Source organism: Tachypleus tridentatus, chromosome 5 (genome assembly GCF_004210375.1).
Source record: "Tachypleus tridentatus isolate NWPU-2018 chromosome 5, ASM421037v1, whole genome shotgun sequence".
Taxonomy (NCBI): Eukaryota; Metazoa; Arthropoda; class Merostomata; order Xiphosura; family Limulidae; genus Tachypleus; species Tachypleus tridentatus.
Window position 1 is genome coordinate 16,531,801 of NC_134829.1, and position 22,393 is coordinate 16,554,193.

The window sequence follows — 22,393 nt, forward strand, 5'->3', positions numbered from 1 at the left end:
TTTTCAAGAATCCATTTTTATTTTTTTTTACAGATTAAGTGAAATTCAATTAATTTTTTTTTTCACTAATGAGTACAAGTAGGAATTCAGGAAAATAGAAATAAAGAGAATAATAGTGAGGAAACATTTCAACCAGTATCATTTTGGGTTTATCTACTGGGCGCCATGAATGATGTAATATCTATAAAAACACAAATGTTTTATAAACAATTAATTATACTTGTCATGATACTTTAGTATTGGGTCTTTTACATTTTTAGCACTGTATTTTTTTTATTTTTTTTATCTAGACCTTTAGGGATTTTCAACAATTAGAAGAGTGTATTATAATAATAACATTGCAATCACACCATGTTTGTCATATCTATTAGCAACTATTTACAAAGGGAATAGGAATATCTTTTGTTAGCATATATTTACTATGATTAAGACACAGATCATTTTAAGCCATAAAAATATAAAAAAATCTTTTATTGGTATTTGTAGCATATTTTAGAGTGCTGTAGCACCTTAGTATTAAGCTAGAATTCATGTGTGTTATCAACCTTTAATGATACAATATGGCTTCTGAAAAATACACTTAAATTTTTGTTTTCAAGCAGTAAAAAGAACTTAAGCTATTAAGAAAGTAACATAATGGAAAATGTCATGTAAAAACAAGGTACTACAGTTCTTAAAGACTTAACAATGTTTAAGGAAAGCAAGAGACTTATTGGTCCACCTAGGCTGTTCCACACTCTAAACTAAATTAAAACTATTAAATATAAAAACCCTCAAAGTTAGCCCTTATAATCCATATACTTATAAAGCCCTTAAACTCACTTAAATTTACTGCCTTCACAAAATTTGAAAGCAACCTGTTTCAAAGTATAACCACCCTGTTAGAAAACCAAAACTGTATTAGTGGATGAATACTCCAATCCTGCCAACATTTATATTTGTGTCCTTAGTCCTACCATTCTCACCATTAAGTATGGATAAAAATGATGTATCAATGTTATTAATTCCCTTTAACACCTCAGTCATATCTGTCATAACTCTTCTTTATTCAAGAAAAAAACAATTTCAGAGATCTTAACCTCTATCTCCTTATATAACAACTCCTCCTACTCAAGCACCATTTCCAACAAATCAATGTCCTTCTTCAGGAAAGGAGCCCAAACCTGAACAAAATACTCCAAATGTGGCCTAATCAGTGACATATACAATGTAATTTTAACCTCTTTACACATATAATGAATATTTCTGTAGATACATTTGCAATTTAAATCTATTTGCCCTGCCACTAGTAATAGCACACATGTAACCTGTATGGTTAATAAACTAATACAGTGGAACCCCTCTAAAGCAACCACCTTTGAGACTGAGACAAACTGGCCTGATTAGAGGGGTTCCAGTGTACATAAGTAGGGATTATGTAAACAAAAAAAGGGACTGTGATTGAATAACCGCTTTCAAGGGTGACCGAATCCGAGGGGTGGCCGCTTAGAGGGGTTCCACTGTACTTTTATTAAATATTTCACTTGTGCATCTAGTCACATGAAACATTTACTATACATCCCATCTGTACAACTAATCAGTCTGAAACATTATTCTATATTTAACCTATATGCTGAATGATCTGAAAATATTACTACATATTTCATATTTCACCAATCATCAGAAAGGTTTACTTAATATTTTACCTGTATGACTTATCAGCTGAAAAGTTTACTGCAATAATCTTTCTTAGAAATAATATACTGAAAAGGTTACTACAATTATTTTCTTTTGAAATGACAAGTTGAAAAGTTTAGTAAATATTTGTTTTTACCTGTAAAACTAATCAACTAAAAAAAACTATAATAAGCTTCTATAGAACTAATCAGCTGAAATATTGTTGTAGAATAATATGGTGAAAAGTCTAAAATATATTGTACCTGAACTAAGTCTGTAGCCACGCCTGGAAGTGAAGGATTCTTTTTGTTCTAAAGGTAATTCGTTTTACATTTAACCTCAGTGTCCAAAAAAGAAATATATTTCTGAAATATGTAATGGTTTCCTTATAATCACTGCAAATAAACACTTCTAGTACATTTTATTATAAAATAATAAAGAAATAAAATAATTTTAAAAATAAAATTTCTGGACGTATGCACAGTGTTATGAAAGCAATTATAAAGGTCATCATGGAAAAATGGAAAATAATATTAATAGTTGTGTAGAATTCCAGTAGGAGTGGGAAGAGTCATTGGAATTTTCTCACTCCTGGCTACAGGCTTGCTTTTACCAACAATAACCTGACATTGTACTACACACTTTAATCACAGTTACCTGGAGAAATGTTTATTTATTGCACATTTCTCTATAATAAAACTGGTAAAATATAGGTTTTTGTGCATATATTTAAAAAAATTGGTTACCTTCTTGAGTTATACAAATTGATCCAGAACCCATTCCAACTCTCAATCCATCTACTCCTGCATCAATCAGAGTCTTAGCTTGCTGTGTATTAACCACTACAACATATTGGGTTTATATAATCAGATAGCTCTACACACTAAATTAAGAAATCATGAACACTTTTGTTTATACGGCAGCAAAAACTAGATAAAGTACTGTATTTGAACTTTTAACAATTATTATAGTAGTCTCCCATTTTGTATTATCATAATAACAAAACAATGTCACCAAACATTATTATTTCTAAATTTAATTCATCATAATTTTATATTTCAGGGAACTCAAATCACCATAAATAATAAAGTTATAATTAGTGTCAGTGAATTCACATTAGACTATTCTCTGTCACAACAAAACACTAGAGTAAGATGCAGAAGACTGAATGCATACTATTCTACAGTATTATGACATTGTACCAAGTGTTGGTGGCTTGAAGCAAACAGTGTTCTCTACAATATCATATAAAGTTTTAACCAGCATCACAAGGTTCTTTTACCAGAAAACATCACAGAGTTATAATAAGTGTTAGAAGATTGAGGTCAGTCACTCTTCCTTATTGTTACAAACAATACATTTTGATGTTTAATCCAATGAAAGTTGACTAAAGACAAAGTCTGATTTTTAACTACAAACACCATATATATAGTTTTATAGCTACTTCCTGTTATTACATGATGTTATTATATGATGCTACATCCAGTGTCAGTAGACTGGAAATAAACTCTAAAACTATTATTTAATAATAAACACAATGACATTGTACTATACCTTGTGTAAGTATTGTATTATCATAACCATAGCACCAAGTGTTTTTGTTAATTATAGTTAGGCTGTAGAATTCACAGTTGCCTTCATAACCACAGCTGAACACATGCTCATTCCCCCTACATTCTTTAATGTCCAGATAGCATACATCTACTCATGTGCACACATGTCATAACTACTACTTGCAACTAATCCACCCACAGGCTGTTCTGCTATAGTGCTGATTTTGCTGGTGCATTATTGCTTTGGCTGTGCTCATTTTAAATTTTATAATAATTGTTGCTTGTGAGTCTCATTTTAGTGATAGACTCACATGCAAGAACGAGTGACCATGCTGAAAGACACAAAACAAAAAAGTGTCAAATTAACAATGGATTACAATGAAAGTATAATGCAAATCTCAAAGTTACTGTTGTGTGTGAAACAAAAAAAGCAAACAATTGTAAAAATTTGGTGTAACTGAAAAAAATGTGAGGCATTGGTGAAAATAAAAGACTGAAGTCCATGATGCACATTCTACAAGAAAGGCATTTTGCAGACTGAAAAAACCTACATTATGTCACTCAATTTGTTTCTTTTCCATGGTTTCTGGAAATGGGGTCACTTTATATTCCATAGTGCCCAATAGTTGGGCCAGTACAGTATTTCTTCCTTCAGATGCAGGCATCTGTTGGAACATAACCACTGCATATGTTATCAGGTCATTACACACTTATTATACTACACGTACATATAGCTCCTGTTAATAATAACGTACAAGTTTTCTTCTTGAATTTTGCGTAATCAGAGTGACTAAGTTTAGACAACAATGTATAATGTAACTCAAAGGTCACATGCTTTGTTCGAGATGTTTAACATCAATAGGCATGTGAAAGAGTTCTGTTAATAACTGTAAACATGTGACATTGATATAAGCTGAAATGCTGCATATAAATACTTATCTGAAAATTTAGATAATTCAAAGGTGAGTATTTTCTCTTTATTATTGACTCTGCAGGTATTACCATGTAGATTTAGTTTTACTCTACTGATGCCTGATTGGATTCACCACTCCACAAATCATAAACGTCACTATTCCTTTATGTATTGAATGAACATGTGGTTAGCTTAACAAGGTAATTCAAAGAGAACAAACTACAACAGAATTTATTTAAATGTCATTTCTGAAGATTAAGGCATATATGGGCATGTAATACTATTCATGGATAACAAGGTAATTTACACAAATACAATATGGCTGTCAAATATTGATTAATTTTTCAATTTTTACTCTCAAATGACAATATTATAATTTTAAAATGGCCAACATTTTTTTTGAGAATATAATTCTTATATTATTTTGTTGTTATACAATACAATACTTCATGCTGAATGATTCTTCTCAAAATAGTGTAGAAATGTCATAAACCACACATATATCCAAGTAAATTGTAATTTTCAATCTGTATTTTTTGTTTCAGATTAATGGTGTAAAGATTTAGCAATAACAGTAGTAATGGAGAAGTGAATCCACAACTGGTGAACAACTGTTATTCCATAAGCAAAGAGCAGTGATGGTGTAAATTGTGGAAGTCAACAATATAGCACTGACTTAAAAACAGCTCCAGAACAAAGAGTACATATGAAATGTCAACTCAGTTATTGGATACCACAACAAATTGTACATGACCTAGCATTACCTTGGCAAATGATGGGAAAATGCATAGATGTCTATTCAGTGCAAAAGAAATTCAATGCTCAAAACCCTTGCTAGTTCTGTGGCCAACCTGTCAAGTGTGTTAGGATTTGTTTGTTTTTGAATTTCGCGCATAGCAACACAAGGGCTATTTGTGCTAGCCGTCTTTATGTTAGAAGTGTAAGACTAGAGGGAAGGCAGCTAGTCATCACCACCCACTGCCAACTCTTGGGCTACTCTTTTACCAATGAATAATGGGATTGATCATCACATTATAATATCCTCATGGCTGAAAGGGCAAGCATGTTTGGTGCAACAGGGATTCGAACCCACAACCCTCAAATGACGAGTCAAACGCCTTAACCCACCTGGCCATGCCAAGCCCTTTCCTCTTTCAGTGGTATGTTAGGAAATAAAAAGAATTAGATGCATTTCCTGTAAAAATGAAGAACTTCCAGTCTAGGAATAAATGGTCTGAAACAGTGTCAGAAAAGATAGCTTTTGTAAATGATTTACATGCTGCAGATGCTGTTTATCATTAGCAGTGTGGCAGAAATTGCAGGAAAGGGAGGAACATTCCAAGTAGATATAGCAGAATGGTAAAACTTTGGTAGATCTAAAAAAAAAAAAATTTCTCCAAGTTGTCCAGTATTTGGAAGAAAATTACAAAGAACAAGCATCTACCAATGAACTTGTTACTAAACTTTCTAGCTATCTCAAAAACATCATCCAATAAGCCATATATTGCAAAATTCACAAAGACCTAAATTCAAGAACTCCTGGGTGATAAAGTAATGATGCCATCAACCAAGAAAAAAAAGTGTGTCTGGTTAGAGACACAACTAAGTCAATTCTATAAGCATTCCATCAACAGCCAAAGCAAGGCAATAAGAATGAAAAAACATTAATAATTATAAAAACTGATGCAAAAGTGATTGAGAGTGATGTGAAATTTATCAATTAACCAACTGATGCACATCCAGCAATAGATGATAGAAGGAATATAGATCATGCTATGAGGCATATTCCAAGCACACTGTAGCTACTACTGTGAATCATGTCTGCTAGTAAAGATATTAATATAAAACTAATATCAATTAAACAGGCAATACAACCAAGAGTCATGCTAGCATCACTTCAGCTTGGCCTTGGGTTTGAGATACATCACCATTATAGGTCCATTTTCTGGTTGACACAACTTTTATGGACTTAACACTATCCTGTTCATATGCTGCAGTTTCACATGGGACTGAAATAACAGAATGTATGTCAAAACACTCTAATCAGTTCAATGTGGACAATAATGTTATAATCAATAGTACTGGTATATTTCATGGTACAGGTACTATTGCTGCTGTTATATCTTGTACAAAATCTTAAACTTCTATGCCTAAAGTGTTTGAGACAGCTGAGGATATTGCTGCAGTATGGTAAATTAGTACTGAATATCTAAATATCTCTCTAGTTCTTTCACCTCTTATATATCAGTTATGAGTACATACTGCAGCAGAGGACGAGACATCATAGCTAGATATACTATGGAAGACATCCATACTTCTTCATTCCCCATGATTAACATAGTCTAGGTTTATGCAGATGTGACATAAGGAAAATCATCCACAACTATCTTTAGTAGTTTTCCTACCAGTGACTTTGATCCAAGTAATTATGTGTACCATGAAGTTTGTGATACCCCAGGCCACAAAGCACAATGTCAGTCCAGTTCTCACTCTGACCAGTCTCTCTACTAGAAAGCATCGACTATTGTCCAGTCACAACCAAAGAAGACTAATCTAAAGCACATAGTCCTGAGGCTTGGAAGCTTTCACATGGAAATAATCTTCCTGAACAGCATCAAACATCTGAAATCAGGCCCTGAAATGCAAGAATTGCTTGAAATTGTTTACAAAAACAACTCTGTAAGTCACATGTTAAGCAGTTAAGCTGTTTGTAGAGCAGTGCAAACTTGCATGGTAGCAGATGCTGCACAAAACACAATCTTGATGGCCAATACATAGCATGTTCTAGGAGCTAAGTGGTAAAACATGTGAAACCAGCATTTAACAGTTAATCAGGATAGAGACATCAGTGATACCCCTCCACTAACAACAAATCTAAGAGACAGAGATCCATGTATACCAAATGAGTCACTATTCATCACAAATGGGATGACAGCATAGAAAGGTCAATGTTGAGACATTAGAGGTGATAGGCAAGGAGATTATTTATACCATTTTCTAAAACACTTCAAGCAGTTACCATTAACTTCAAATAAACTATCAAAATGTAACATGAAACTGTGCAAGTAGATTCTCGGTTGTTATTTCAAAGTTTCATAACTGTTGGAGAATGTGGGGAACTTCTACCAGCCTTTACTAGATCTAGACAGCTGCCCACCAGTCACTGTTCGAGTCTTCCCCTCTCCTCTTTCAGGCAGAGGAGGCAGCCCATACTGATACATTGTGGAAGGCAGTAAATCCAGAAAACAATAACCAATGAAAAATATCCAGTATATCCTTGATGGAAATGCTTTTCTTCATTGTTTTCCATAATCTAGTGGTTTGACCTTTGACAGTATATGTGATATGTATGACAAGTATGCGACAGAAATATGTTAGAGCTTCCATCATCTCTAATGGCTACAAAATGGGTCCCACAAAAAAAAGATGCTACATTCCTGAGAACAGGTACTTGCAAAGGTGTGAAGGTGCACTAATCAAAGGAGGAGAAATTGTTTAACAACAAAAGAAACAAGCACCATGTCATCCATCATCTCAGTGACAAGCTATACAGGGTTGTAGCAGTGATCTTGTAAGGCAGGATATTGACTGATTGTGAAAATAGCTGTGAAATCTGCTGAAAGCAAAGAAACTGTTCTCACTAGTGATAGTACAGACTTCTTGGTACTTTTGCTTTATCATGTTGAGATGAATGGCCATGAACCATACCTGTTTCCAGAGCCAACACAAACAAGTGACAGATTGTGTCACAGCCCAGGATTACATGTACGAATAATACGTTATCACAAAATAATGACACCCAAGTACTGCTGTGTAGAATATACTGTCTGATCTCTGGTTCTATCACTTTGGTCAGTGCAGTACAGTTAATCAGAGGGCTACTGTTCAAGTGGTAGAGAAGACACTTGTATATTTCTATAGGGCAGACACAGCAAAAGAATTGGATGCATTACGATACAGAAGAGTCTGTAAGAAGATGTGTAAAATTACATCTTACGTTGAAGTCCAAACTCTACCACCAGCATCAGCTGCTGCTAGATGCTACAGTCTCCACCTCTTTCAACAGATTATGGAGTTACAGGGAAATTATCAATGTGGAGCCAGATAAGTTGAAAGTGGTACCTGGTGAATGGAAAATACCTGCTGGTTCAGACTAATCAAAACTGCTTGACATCATAAACTGATCCTACAAGAAATATTGCAACAGTAAAATGTATAATTTTGTATAATGGACGGCAACTGCCTGTTGTGGAAACACAAGTGCAGAGGACAACTTTTTAAAAGTTTTCCACCTCTCATCTTCAGGTCACTGAACATACGTAAAAAAACCTGCTTTAAATACTTTGTTTAAGTGCTTTATTGTATGAGATTAAACTTTCAATGTAAGGAAATAGGGATAACAAACTTTCATTCGCTGATGAATTTCACATCTTACTGTGTGATTTAGAGGTATAAATCTGATCATGTACCAATATCTATCAGCCATATTGGATTTATGCAAATTATCTTATCTATGAATAGTGTTAAATGCCCTCTATACATTTTAAACTTAAGAAATATAAAGAAAATAAACTGTAATATGAAAGTATTTTGTTGTAATAGATAAATATTTTGTGGCTATATTGGAATTATGCCAATAAACCATTCATCTAGTTAAATTCATATGGCTTCCATGTGATTCTTTATGTCCAGAAACCCCATTTTAGAATCTTAAATTGTGAAAACATTTCATCTAGAAGCAAAGATACTACAATATATAGAGTATGTGTTAGCCATACTGGTTTTGTGCAAATTAAACATAGGACTTATGGTAAGTTATTCAGGCCACCTCAAACAAATGCATGGTGGTGAAGTAAATTATCTTGCAATCTGTTCCTTTCTGAGCCTTAATTTGTCTAGATTATTTGTAATTCATCTTTATTTGATAAACAGTTTCCAGAAATAGTTTTTGTAAGCTAGTTAAGGTCATTGGATATACATGGTGTTCAGAAAGTCACTGTGCAGTTTTGTAATCATGTACATATACAAGTGCACAGTGGCTTTCCGAACACCCTCTAGAACAAGGTCATTACAATATGATATCAGTTTCAGAAAGTACACAAAGAACAAACTATATTCTGTAAAGACAATGATTTTATTACTAGTGTAGATGACCGAGGTTAAACAATACTATTCATTTACAAATCACCATGATTTCTTAACAGCCTCAGCAGATTGAAGTCAAGAGTTTTTTTGCATAACAACTGCATCACTGAAAATGTAAAGATGGCTGGTATGGGTATTAAAACTTTAATTGAAATAAAGCAGAACAATATTTTCAACTTCCTAGGTCATCTTCAGATGATGTTTTGTACTTTATTTTAATTAAAGTTTTAATACCTATAACTGCCATCTTTACAATACAATTTTATTTCAAATGAGTTTCTCATCATCATGAATTACTTCATCACTGAATTTTTATTGATAAAAGCAACTAATCTACTTCATTATACTCACCATTTCCACCTATCAACTGCAACTCAGGATACTTTGCTTTAATGTGATGGATCATATCTACTTGGTAGATTGAGTTACCTTGAGAAGAGTCCTATAAAAAATTTATGTAATGTTCTAACTATAATTTTCCTCAGATAGATTTTCTCAAGAAAAAGAACTCTGCACATCAAACTAAGTAGTTATCAGCAGCTTAGTTTATACAAATATTAACATCTATTTTTACAAGTTTATTTTCTTTTCCTTTCTTACTTTATTTTTTTATCCCGGCCACATAAATTTATGATATATAAAATTACAGGATCTCAAATAAATAACACAGGCCTGCAATGGTTTTGTTATCTTGAAATCTTCTCTATTTCCTGAATGCTAAATCCAAAAATCACACCCATTGCATATAGATTTTTCACAAAACATTCTATGCACTTTTACATCAGTGAATTGTTTTCATTGAAACTGCATCACATTTTGTTACACTTAAAATGTTGACAACCACTTGCTATAGAGTTCTTTAGACCAATTATGATGTGAGTCTTATCAGTTGTTCTACAACCCATGAGAAACACACTGCTACTATACAATCAGTTAACAGGCTGCATAATATGTCATTTCTGAATAGTATTTGTTTGTGTCTGCATTTTGGCAATATTTTGCTCTTTTCAATATTATTTATCACTAATGGCAACAAGAAGTTAGTTATGTAAATTGTCCAAACATACCACATTGTATTTGTAGTAACTTTGTTGTAAAGAAATAAAGGCAAAACATTACAGAATTTGTCAAAAAAGTGTATTATAAGTAGTTTTGAGTAAAAATTGGAACCAAGACAAATCGTTGGCTCTGCACAAAGCTTCCACCATTTGTATCAAAGAGTTGAGGCAGTTGACTAAAGGCAAAAAAGGCATTTGCCTTTTGGAATTTTAATAGCCTGGCATGAGCCTAAAGATGACTGCTACTTTTATTTTTGTCATGTCAGATACAAAGGTACAACACTCAAACTAAAAATGAAATTTCGTATCTGAAACTTCAGTCTGCTATAAGATCTGTTTCTCCTGAAACTGAGGTACCTGTAGTTACTTCACTAGAGACTCTCCATATAGTTTCATTTGATTCTGAATCCAATGTCAATAGAAATGATGATAGGAACTGTTTTCAAACTGAAATGTCTGGTGAATTACAACTTTTCATACAAGATGAACTAAATGATTTGGTGAGAGGTCTGGACCTTACAAAGGATTATTTAGGGAGTGTGGGGTCCAGACTTTGGGCTAAGAATTTATTTTTTTCAGAGATATCATTTTACTGGAACAGAAATCTTGAGAATGAGTTTATATCATACTTTTCATAAGAAGGTTCACTAATTTATTGCAACAACAATGCTGAATTAATGCTAGGAACTGTAATCTACAAACCAAGTGAGTGGTGATTGTTCATTTATTCAACAAAAGAAATCTGAAAGGTTTACTCTTTTACATTGGCAACATAAATGCATCTGTTCCTATTGCTCATTTGATTCACTTGAAGGAAACATAAAAAAATTGCAGACTTCTTATTAATAAGGTCAAATACAAAGAGCATATTTGGCTAATTTATGGAGACTTAAGTCTTTTGTATATTTTTAACACAATAATCTAGTTATACAAAATTTCCATGCTCTTCACGAGAATGGAACAGTACAGCACAAAATCAACACTGAATAAAGAAGCAATCTCAATGCAGCATCAGACTGTTACCAGTTTGGTTGACAATAAAGAAAGCACTATTAGTTCCACTTCACATAAAATTGAGCTTTATAAAACAGTTTTGTAAAGGCCTTAGACAAAGATGATGACTGTTTAACGTATCCATCTCAGCAATTCCCAGCTCTTATAGATGTAAAACCTAAAAAAGGGATTTTTGTGGGGCCTCAGATTAGGAAATTGCTTTTGGATGAAGAGGTAGAAAAATGAAAAAGAAACATGGATTGCCTATAAAGATGTTACTGACAAATTTTTAGGAAGCAAGAAGGAACCAACTTATGAAAATATTTCCAATAATGTGCTTGATAAATACAAAAAGTTGGGTTTTAAAATGAGCTTGAAAATTCATTTCTTACACTCACATATTGACTATTTCCCCAAAAATCTGTGTAAAAAGTGAAGAATAGGAGGGAAAGGTTTTATCAAGCCACCAGAGACATGGAGAGGAGATTTCATGATAGCTGATTACTGCTGGTCATTGAAATGAGACCCTACAGAAGCAATATATAAAAGAAATACCTCAACACTTAGTTTGGAGACTAAAAATATATAGATTTCACACAAAAAAAGGATGCATATTTGCTTGACATAAATGTTCTTCACTTTCTTCAGTTCTTTGTATTTTTGTTAAAAACATAATAATAAATATGTTCATTGTGCAAAATAGAATAATAATTTGATCTAAGTAAAAGTTCATTTTTCTTCCCAGTTTGTAAAAAATCCTTATGTGATAGAAAACAATTAATACTATTTTTAAAATCTGCAAAGCTGAATAATATATAATCTATTATTAAAACTAAAGTAACTTAAAAGTTTAAACTTGCAGGCCTGTGTTATTAAAATAATTCTTTTTTACCTCAGTTTACTAATGCTCATACAAAATGCCACTGGAATATTATATGTACATTTTCTAAAACTTAAACAGGAAAATTACTTGTTTTGTAGACATTTCAACTAATTCTTCCTAGGATTCCTATATAAAATTCTTTCAACTCAATTAGTTTTTCTTAAAACCACATCATTTACCTCAACTCCTCCATGCCCCAAATAAGCTCACCAATTGTATGATAACCTTTCCTGCTAAGACCACTACTCACAGAATTCTTCATGCCACATCATTTACTTGTACTTATCTAAGTCCCACATAAACTCACCAAAAATATGACAACCTTTTTGTTGAAACCAAACTAATCCCACACACTTCTTTACACAGCACATCACTTACCCACACTTGTCCAAATTGTCCCCCACTAGTACAGTGGTTAGTCTATAGATTTACAATGCTAAAATCATGGGTTCAATTCTCCTTGGTGGACTCAGCAGATAGCCCAATATGGCTTTGCTATAGGAAAAAACACACACACACCCATCCAAATGAACTGACCAAAAGTACGATAACCATTCCTGCCAAATTCAAAACTAATCATTCTTCCTTACAACCATATAAAATCTTATACCACTGTTCATAGACAAAAAATATTTTTTCTAAAAGAACCTACTAAAATTATAACATCTACTCCAGCATGGACTAGTTTATCTAAGCGTTCCTTATCATCATCTCGTGTGCCAATAGCAGCTCCAACTAAAAGCTGTTTATTAGCATCTTTTGATGCTAAAGGATAACTGTGACCTTTCTTCAAATCAGTTCGAGAGATGAGAGACTCTAGTTCCCCTTTTTCATTCACAACTGGAAGTTTTCCTGTAAGTACACACACATACACACACAAATATATATGTATGTATATACATATATTAGAAAATATATTCCCGAACTATCAAAGTTTAGTTATTACACAACAATATCCAGTCAGAATCTATATAAAACATTGTGAATACAAAAAACGTTTTCAGACAGTAGAAATTATGAAATAATGAAAACTGTACAAATTATTTACATTGAGGGCTGTTTCACAAACATAATAAAAAAAGCACAGGAAATCCTCAAGACTAACACGCATAAAAAATTACAATTTATAATCTTCTTACCTAGTTTTGTATATTTAGCTCAAAGTTAACACAAGGTTATAAAAATTCAGAGTATAAGAAACCACTTCACTAGCTACCTTAGCTTACTTTAAAATATACTTAATTTTATAGACTGGACTAAGAATTTGATTCTTATTAAAATGCTTGTATATAAGCTACATGCTTAACCAAATTTCAAGAACACACTGCCTCTTTTGGTCTGCTGTAAAATTTCATTTGCCTCCTTCAGAGTGATTCCTGATGGTACAACTATCAAGTCCTCTTTCTTTGTCATAACCTGGAAAATGGAAGAATGTAACAAATAGTTTCCTGGGTGAATTAGTAGTTAGCATTTCAATAAATCTTTTTCATCAACAAAATGTCATCTTGCCCCAATTCCCTAAACTGGTAATGCTCTTTAAAATGGGCATTTCATTCATGCCTCACTGACTACGGTTTTTGTACTAGAGATAAAAGTATAAAGTTAAGGCCTTTCAATATGAGATATTCTGAAAATCATCAAAAACTGCTGTCTATAGAATATAAAAAAATAACCAAAATTACTATCTTAGTGATTCTGTTGATAGATAAGGAATATTAGCAATAAAGTAAATCCTATTAATCAAGAGATTTTATTAATAAGTTTAAAATGTCATTAGTCATTTTTTAATTAGCTAAAAAGGAAGGATGACTCAGTTTGTTTTGTTGATAAACCCTAAATGTTGCCAATCAATACTTTCAACAAACAAGATGTATAAATTAATTTGAAAATAAGTAAAAAGTGCCACAAATACATAATTTTTAGTAAATAGCTAAGATATCACTTAATTCATTTAGCTTCATAACCTAAGTAGTGTCACTGGTCCATACTTATAACAACAGACTAATTGGTATAACTTAATTCATTTAAAAAAACAACTAAGAACAGTCACTTGTCCATTATTTCCCCAACTAAGCAAGAGGCGCAACTTAGTCCATTTAAAAAATAACTGAGAACTGTCAACAGTACATACTTCCACCTATTAACTAATACTCAAATTATTTCTAAACATTGCTAACAACTGTTAACATTCCTTATTTTTTCACACTAAATATAAAGAGATATGACTTAATTCCTTTCTGAAACATAACTAAGGCTTGTTATCAGTACTTAATTTCAATCATTAATTAAGAAGTATGATCTAATTAATTTAATATAAAATAACTAAAAGCTATTCAGTTTCACCTAACTAGGGGTTACAATTTAATTAATTCAAATTACAAATTACTAGGAACTGTCATTAAAACTTAATTTTCAAAGCTATATAAAGTATGACTAAACTTATTTCAACAAATAACTATGAACTGTCACACTTTTAACCAGTAACTAAGAGGCATAATTTATTTCATTTTAAAAATAGCTAAAAGCTCACACCCGTCAATACTTTTCAGCAAGTAGCTGTAAGGTACGAGTCAGTGTATCTTAGAAGACATCTAAAAACTCTCAAGAGTGCCTGATTTTAACTATCTAAAAATATGAGTTAATTTATTTAAAAAGTAACTAAAAGCAGTCACTTCACAACAAATGTTTTCAACAACATAACTCAGTTAATTTTAAAAGTAACAAATGAATGCACAAAGTCAATCTTAACAACTATTTAAGAGGCAAAAATAAATTCCTTTCTAAACTATTATTGAAAATAGATCTTATTAGTCAATATTTTTAACAATTAAATATGAGGTATGATTTAATCTATTTATAAAAATAACAAATAACAATTTCCACAGTAATAAAAGAATTGTTACTTAATTATTTTTAAGACATTCAATCACATAAAAATGACCTCTCTAGGCATCACTCCATAAATACTGTTTTAGTAGAAATAAACTACTTGACTCTATTATTCAGAATTTTTACTTAGGTTTGAAATCTATAAAGTGTGACAAGATACAGCTGTATATAGCAGTAATGTTTTTAGAGGCTTCAGTGTTTCCATCTTTTCCAGAATCAATATCATACATCTTGCTTTCTTCTAATCTAATTCCATTTTGACCTCTCAGGACACTTGTCCTTCTCATTACTCTTTTGTTTCTCTACATTCAGCATCATTTCTTTGCTTCCAGTTAAGGTGATCCAGTTTATTGAAGTATGAATCTGAAGGAAAGCAGCATTTACAAATGCCACAGGCAAAGAAGGTTCCTTTTTAAGTTTATGTTTCTGATAAAGCATTTTAGATTTCACTTATAAGTATATATTCTCAATCAGAAGAACGATTCTTTTAACACTGTATTATTGGATTGTGGTTACATAGCCTGATGCCATCAATTCGTTTTTCAGATCTGATGGTTTTTTTTCCCTAAATTTAGGTCAGTTTTTTTGCAATATGGGCTCTTAAGAATAGTGTTAGAAATGTTATCAATATCCTTTAACAATAATAAATTAACAAATATGATACTCTCAAATTTAACAGTAAACTACAAAAGATACATTTAGTATCCTAGAAACATGAAGTTAGAACATGTTCCTTCAGAGAATTTTGTAATAAACTAAATGATAGTTTCATTGTTAATATAGATAGATCTTATTTATTTTATAAATGTAGTAGTTGTTACCATTACTTGTTTGTGTTTAATAGCAAAGTTATAGATTTATGTAAGTTATCATTTTACCAAAAATAGGCCTTGTGTATCTTTCTTCATAAAGTTTGTGAAATGGGATCTTACTCTATTAAGTGGTTTCCCACCAATCTTTCCAGCTCAAAGTTACAGATTTGTAGAAGTAACTAGTTAATACCTTATAAAGAGGTAAGTCCAGCATATCTTCCTCCATGAAGTCGATATCACGTGATGTTACCATACCAACCAATTTTCCACCAATCTTCCCATTTTCAGTGACTGGGATTCCACAAAATCCATATTTTTTTCTTACTTCAAATACATCTCTCACTTTGTCATTTGAGCTTAGAGTCACAGGATCTCGAATAAATCCATGCTTGTACTTCTGAAAATATAAGTTAGTGCAGAAACTTACTTCACAATAGTAGCCAATTGTAAGTTTAAAAATAATTAATTTTACCTAATATAAATACTGACAAAATCAGACTGTGCAGTTGTGTGTATTGCATGCAAGTATTTAATAATGGTTTGTTACAATTATGCACAAAGCTATACTATTAGCTATCTGTGCTGTGCTCACTACAGGTATTGAAACCAAGTTCCTATCGTTGCGATTCCACAGATATACCACTGTGGCACTGGGGGCCCCTTAAAGGCAGAAAGTATTTATATGCATCACTTGTTACATTTTAAGAGTTGATATCTGCATTCATTTTTACACTGTTTTACACATTTCAAATGTTAAAATATGTATTCAAATGTATGGCATGTTTAAAGTGTGTAAAATTGCTTTCTTTATGTGCGACATGTTTCAAATATTTAAATCTATATTAATTGAGGGTGACACATTTCAAAAGTTTAAAATTCTTATCCATTTTGTGTGACATGTTTCAAGAGTTTACCCATATTATGTGCAACATATTTCAAGAGTTCACACCCACAGTCAGTATGTATGACGTTTCCAGAGTTTAAACTCATGTTTTCATGAGTTGAAATATCAAAAATCATAGAGTTAATAATCAAAATTGTTTTTGGTAGAAGCCTGTCATATTACTAGTTTGTAAAGCTTTCTTTTAACAAATTTGTAAATTTATATGATGTTTGGCAGCATTAATAACCATTAATTTATTTTGAAATTATCCATTACAATTTTCTTTGATAGTCATTTGATGTCATTATTGGACTGAAAGAATTAAATGACTATTTATTAATCCAAACATTTCTGTATTTTCAAACATAAAAAATATACCATGACTGTTCTTAGATAAGACACTGGGAAGCTGTGTTATGAATTTAAAAAATGAATTATCATGTAATTAGAAACTTACTTGTTTTCAATTTATAGGAAATTACAAAACAACAAGAAATTTCTGTAATGGGCTTACAAAACTGTCATGCATTCAATGTGTGATTTATTTTAACCAAGTTTTATCTCTCAATAAGTTTGAGTCAGTTATTAATCACAGTCAAAAACCCCTTAGTAAACAGCAATGTCACGATGTAAAGAAAGTCACAACTTACTGAATAAGGGGGAGGGATAAACTGTCATGTTTTAAACCTTTGCATAAAGCCTACACAGTGAAATTGATTCTTTAACAATATAAATACAAAAAGGATTGAAAACTTCATGAAGAAAATACAAATTCTGTGGGCAATAAGAGGAAATACAGGTTACAGAAAACACAGATTTTATAGATATAAATGGAACAAATGTGTTTTATTGAGTACAACAGACAAAAAAATGGATTCCATCAGGAAACATATGCTTCATTGTTTTTAACAACAAATATATTTCTTAACTTATAACAGAAAAGATATGTTTCGTGGTTCTAACAACACGTGAATTTTATATATTCCAGAGGTGCACAAAGTTTGTAGATCTAAACAAAAGTAAAGATCTTATGCACTTCAAAAGAAAGCAGAAATTTCATGAATTATAAAGAAAATACATGGGTTTCATGGCTTTCAGAAGAAAGCATGTTTCTCTAGCAAGAACCATTTTTGAAAATGAATTTTAGCAAAACTTAAGATGTCACCGATTCCAACAGGAAGTACGTTTATGGTTTATAACATGATCCTCATTTTGTGGATTATAATAGAAAATATTAACTTCATGGATCCAAGTTTTACTTTGCTTAAAATCAGAATATTAACTCTTACTAGATAACATTACCTAAAAAATGATCAATTTCTGCAACCTTAGTTCTGGTCAGTCCAATTAAATCAAATACAAAAAGATGAGTACATTATGTATATTAAAATTATTTTAACATGCAAATCTCCAAGTCATACAACAACCATGACCAATATCAAAGGCATTTCTAACACTTCAAACTATCTGATGCAATTTTCTTTGAGGACCCCTTCATATTGATCAGCTATAGGTATTGAAATTTATAGGTTGTTTTCATTACTTTTGGAGCCCACAATATGATAAATTTGTCAATACATTTTCCCAAGTGCATCAGCATTAAATATGCCATTGATCAATATAAAATTACAGTATAAAAACATTTTTTTTCATTGTTTGGCATTCCATAAGTAATGTAATATCATAAAAAATGTACTGCTTTTCTTATGGGTATTTTCAATATAAAATAATCATACACTCAAATCATGGGAAGGAGAAGTATGTTTTGAAAACGTCAGCCTTACTACAGAGCATTTTTCAATATAAATTATACAGCATCTAGGTTCTTGCCAAAATGCATGACTTACAAACACCACAGAAAACGTGAAGTTCAAAGACATGGTGAGGTTTAAAAATCATTTTAATATAACGTCCTCTGTTTTTGTATATCAGCTGAAAACAAAAATATCCATACCATAACCACTTGAAATATAGAGCTTTAAACTTTAAAGGTTTCAGAAGAATTATTAAATACATTAATTAAATGTTAACCTTGTCTCCAACTGCTCTTCATGACACTTACTTTTACCTTGTGTACTTCAGCAGTTTGAAAGTCAAAACTGCAGTTATGATGAATGAAACCAACTCCTCCACATAACTAAACAAAATAAAGACAATTATTTTTTTTCCTCTTGTCTTAACATAAAACTGGAAAAAAATATATACAAACAAGAATTATATTCAAACTTGTTTCTAAGAAAGTACAAAAATGAAATGAAAAATTTGCAAAAAAAAACCAACTATAAATAACGTTACTTCCAAAACAGTTATGTCAAAACTAGAGATGCTTTAGCACTCTACTTTTATATATTCGAACCATAGAGCAATTGTAAATTATATTATCATATTAATTTTCTGGGAGGCTTATCCTCAGACCTTTTTAGAATGGGTGCATAGAAGCTGCTAAAAGCAGCTCCTTGTACTTTTATTATCTTATTGTAAAACCGGCATATCTACCCTAGATACACAGGGTTATACACAGTTACACATCTGCCGGTCTGGCATGGCCGAGCGCGTAAGGCGTGTGACTCGTAATTCGAGGGTCGCGGGTTCGCGCCCGCGTCGCGCTAAACATGCTTGCCCTCCCAGCCGTGGGGGCGTTATAATGTAACGGTCAATCCCACTATTCGTTGGTAAAAGAGTAGCCCAAGACTTGGCGGTGGGTGGTGATGACTAACTGCCTTCCCTCTAGTCTTACACTGCTAAATTAGGGACGGCTAACACAGATAGCCCTCGAGTAGCTTTGTGCGAAATTCCAAAAGCACAACTGCCAATAAAAATATTTGTTGTATTTTCATTAATTAAAGTCATAGCATTTTTTTATTTTATTTTTTGCAATAGCATGATGAAAAACGATGTAAGTAAAGTCGTACAGTTAGCCTTATTTTGAAACCATAATTTTGGAGCTGGGATCTTGAATTTATGCAATATCACAAAATATTTTCTCCGCTTTGAGCTGTGGGTGCATTATAAAGATGACACTCAATCCTTTAGCATGAATACTGGACGGTAGGATGTGCAGACTGATTGCCAGATAGTTATTCATAATTAATGATGGCAGCAGATAGCTTTGACGTAAATACAACATACACCCTTGTGCAAATTAATTGAAACAAATGGTCATTTTACAATATTTTCAGCATGGCGGCCGGTGTAGGCTCGCTGGACTCGCTGATTTCCTTTAATAGTCATTTTTCATACAGACGGTGTCACTAGCTGTGTTTTGCAGTACGGTAGATCTATTTTTGAGATATATCACAAAATTTTGAGGAATATTACGTCATTCGAAATGGCGTTAGAAGGGCAAGGAGACCAGTCAAAAAACAACTTCTTACCAACTCAATGAAGAAAAAACGGTATCAATGGGGTCTGAAATACAAGAACTAACGCAAGAATAATGGAAGAAGTGTTATTCAGTGACAAGACTCATTTCTTTGTACAGGGTCAAAGAAATCTGCATGTTCGCAGATCTCCAGGCGAGAAACTTTGAGAATCTCACATCAATCTATTCGTAAAACATCCTTTGAAGAAGATGTTTTGGGGCTTTTTCAGCTACTATGGCGTCGGAGGCTTACATATCGTAAAAGGTATGATGCGAGGACCATAGTACATCGAAGTTTTGCAGAGAAGAGTCGTTTCAGAATTGAAAAAGAGATTTCCAGATGGATATGGCTCCATCTTGTGAAACTTGTGAAGAATTTTATGTCTACAATGCGAATAAAGATGCTGAACTAGCCTGGAAACTCTCCAGACTTAAATCCTATTGAAAATCTTTGGGAAATTTGTAAAGAAAGACTTCGGGGAAAAGACTGTACTACGAAAGATAAGGTAATTGAGGCTATAATTGAGTTGTGGAATCGCGATCCAAAAATCAGTAAAGATTGCAGTCAATTCGTGGACTCGATACCAAAGCGGATTGATGATCTTCTGAAAAATAAAAGCGATCATATCATGCATTAATTTTGAGTAATGATTCTCAGAAATAAAACGCAAAAAAAAATGAAAAAATCGTAATTTTCCGTTTTGTTTCAATTAATTTGAACAAGGGTGTACATATTCTCACAGTAGTTGTGATTAGGTACGAAGTCTTCGAGGTTACGTCCTTGACTGTTTTTTTTTTGGCTTCCCTCGCTCACTCACGCATAAGTACAATCGGAAGTTGTAACTTGAAACCTAAGTTTAAACCTCAGAACAATATTGACTATAGTTGACACTCCTCATTTAATATTAATTGTGACATTTATGTTCTGCAGCAAGAAGACTTAAAACAAATGATCAAATATTTTTTATACGTTAAACTACAAAGACTTAAAACAAATGATCAAATATTTTTTATACGTTAAACTACAAGGCCATCGTGTCTTACACCTTTTGTTTCTGATATATAACGTGATATATTACTAACATTGTAGCAGTAACGGGTACTTTTTAGCTATAGTTATAACCCAGCAATTTTAATTCTATTTAAATACATATAAATACAAACGTATTATTATGTAAACAACAAATCAGATTCTCCTACAATGTTGAAGTTGTAACTTTTGTTGCATTTCAGAAAGGACAAATTGTTGATACTTATATATCAAACTGCGAATCATTTTGTATTTAATTTGTAACTATCAAACAATGTTACAAAACTGCAAAAGAACCAGCTGGTAGTACAAATTACACTGTCAATAAAGAAACCATTTCGTAAATAACGTTCAAACTGTGTTATATGACTACATACAGTACTATCTGTGGTACAGGTCACTGTACCAACTTGTCAAGTGAATAGAATCCTTTGGTGATACATATCCCTTGACAAATATAAATCGTTTTCAGCTTAAGACACACTTGTGTAAATTTCGAATAACATTAAAGTTTGTAGAAAAATACCAACGTTTAATGATAAACAACAAGAATATGACCATGAGACTAGCCAGTAAAAATACGATTTATCGTATAACTGTAAAATACGGTGAGACTGATTTTTTTTGTATATTTTGTATCAAATATGAAGCAAAAGGAAGAGGTTTCTGATCAATATATTGTTGTATTATGCGTGTGTTTTATAGCAAAGCTACATTGGGCGATCTGCTAAGTACACCGAGGGGAATCGAGCCCTTGATTTTGTAAATCCGAAGACTGTACCAGCGGGGGACTGTAGTATTGATAAACATGAAAAAAGGGGCTAAAAATATTGATTTAACATCATTCATTGAAAAAAAATTAAAAATAGGTACTTGTATTATCACTTACACATGGCTTATCTTGTCAAAAAATGCAACATTTCAGAAAACAAGAAAATATTTTTACGATGTATAAGCCGATGAACAAGGTTTAGTCAGATTGTTAATATAAATACAAATAAAACTGATTTAATGAAAAACCAAAGTTCGTATATACAAAATAGCAGTGAATCTGGAAATATTTATACAAGACGAAATAGAAGAAATTTACAATACAAAATAAATGAGCATAAAAGAAATGTTGACAATAATAACACAAATATCTCACCTTTAGCTGAACATACCAATGAAACTGAATACATGGTTAAACGGTGAAAATGTTATTTTTTCAAAAACCT

The 22,393-nt window shown here is 32.1% G+C and overlaps 1 protein-coding gene across 8 annotated transcripts in view; it reads right to left on the bottom strand.

Moving 5' to 3' along the window:
- The window catches only part of LOC143250603 (inosine-5'-monophosphate dehydrogenase 2-like), a 55,512-nt gene that overhangs the window by 20,169 nt on the left and 12,950 nt on the right, over positions 1-22,393 (bottom strand). For 3 of the 8 annotated variants that reach the window (XM_076501418.1, XM_076501413.1, XM_076501415.1), the window contains exons 4-9: positions 18,848-18,922; positions 16,093-16,299; positions 13,509-13,617; positions 12,854-13,053; positions 9,619-9,709; positions 2,403-2,498 (exon numbers count right to left, since the gene is read on the bottom strand). In XM_076501418.1, the coding sequence (XP_076357533.1) occupies positions 2,403-2,498; positions 9,619-9,709; positions 12,854-13,053; positions 13,509-13,617; positions 16,093-16,299; positions 18,848-18,922 (778 nt within the window). Of the gene's footprint in view, positions 1-2,402; positions 2,499-9,618; positions 9,710-12,853; positions 13,054-13,508; positions 13,618-16,092; positions 16,300-18,739; positions 18,923-22,393 lie in introns of those variants that run through there. The other 5 variants (XM_076501417.1, XM_076501419.1, XM_076501416.1 and 2 more) reach the window with 4 other exon arrangements.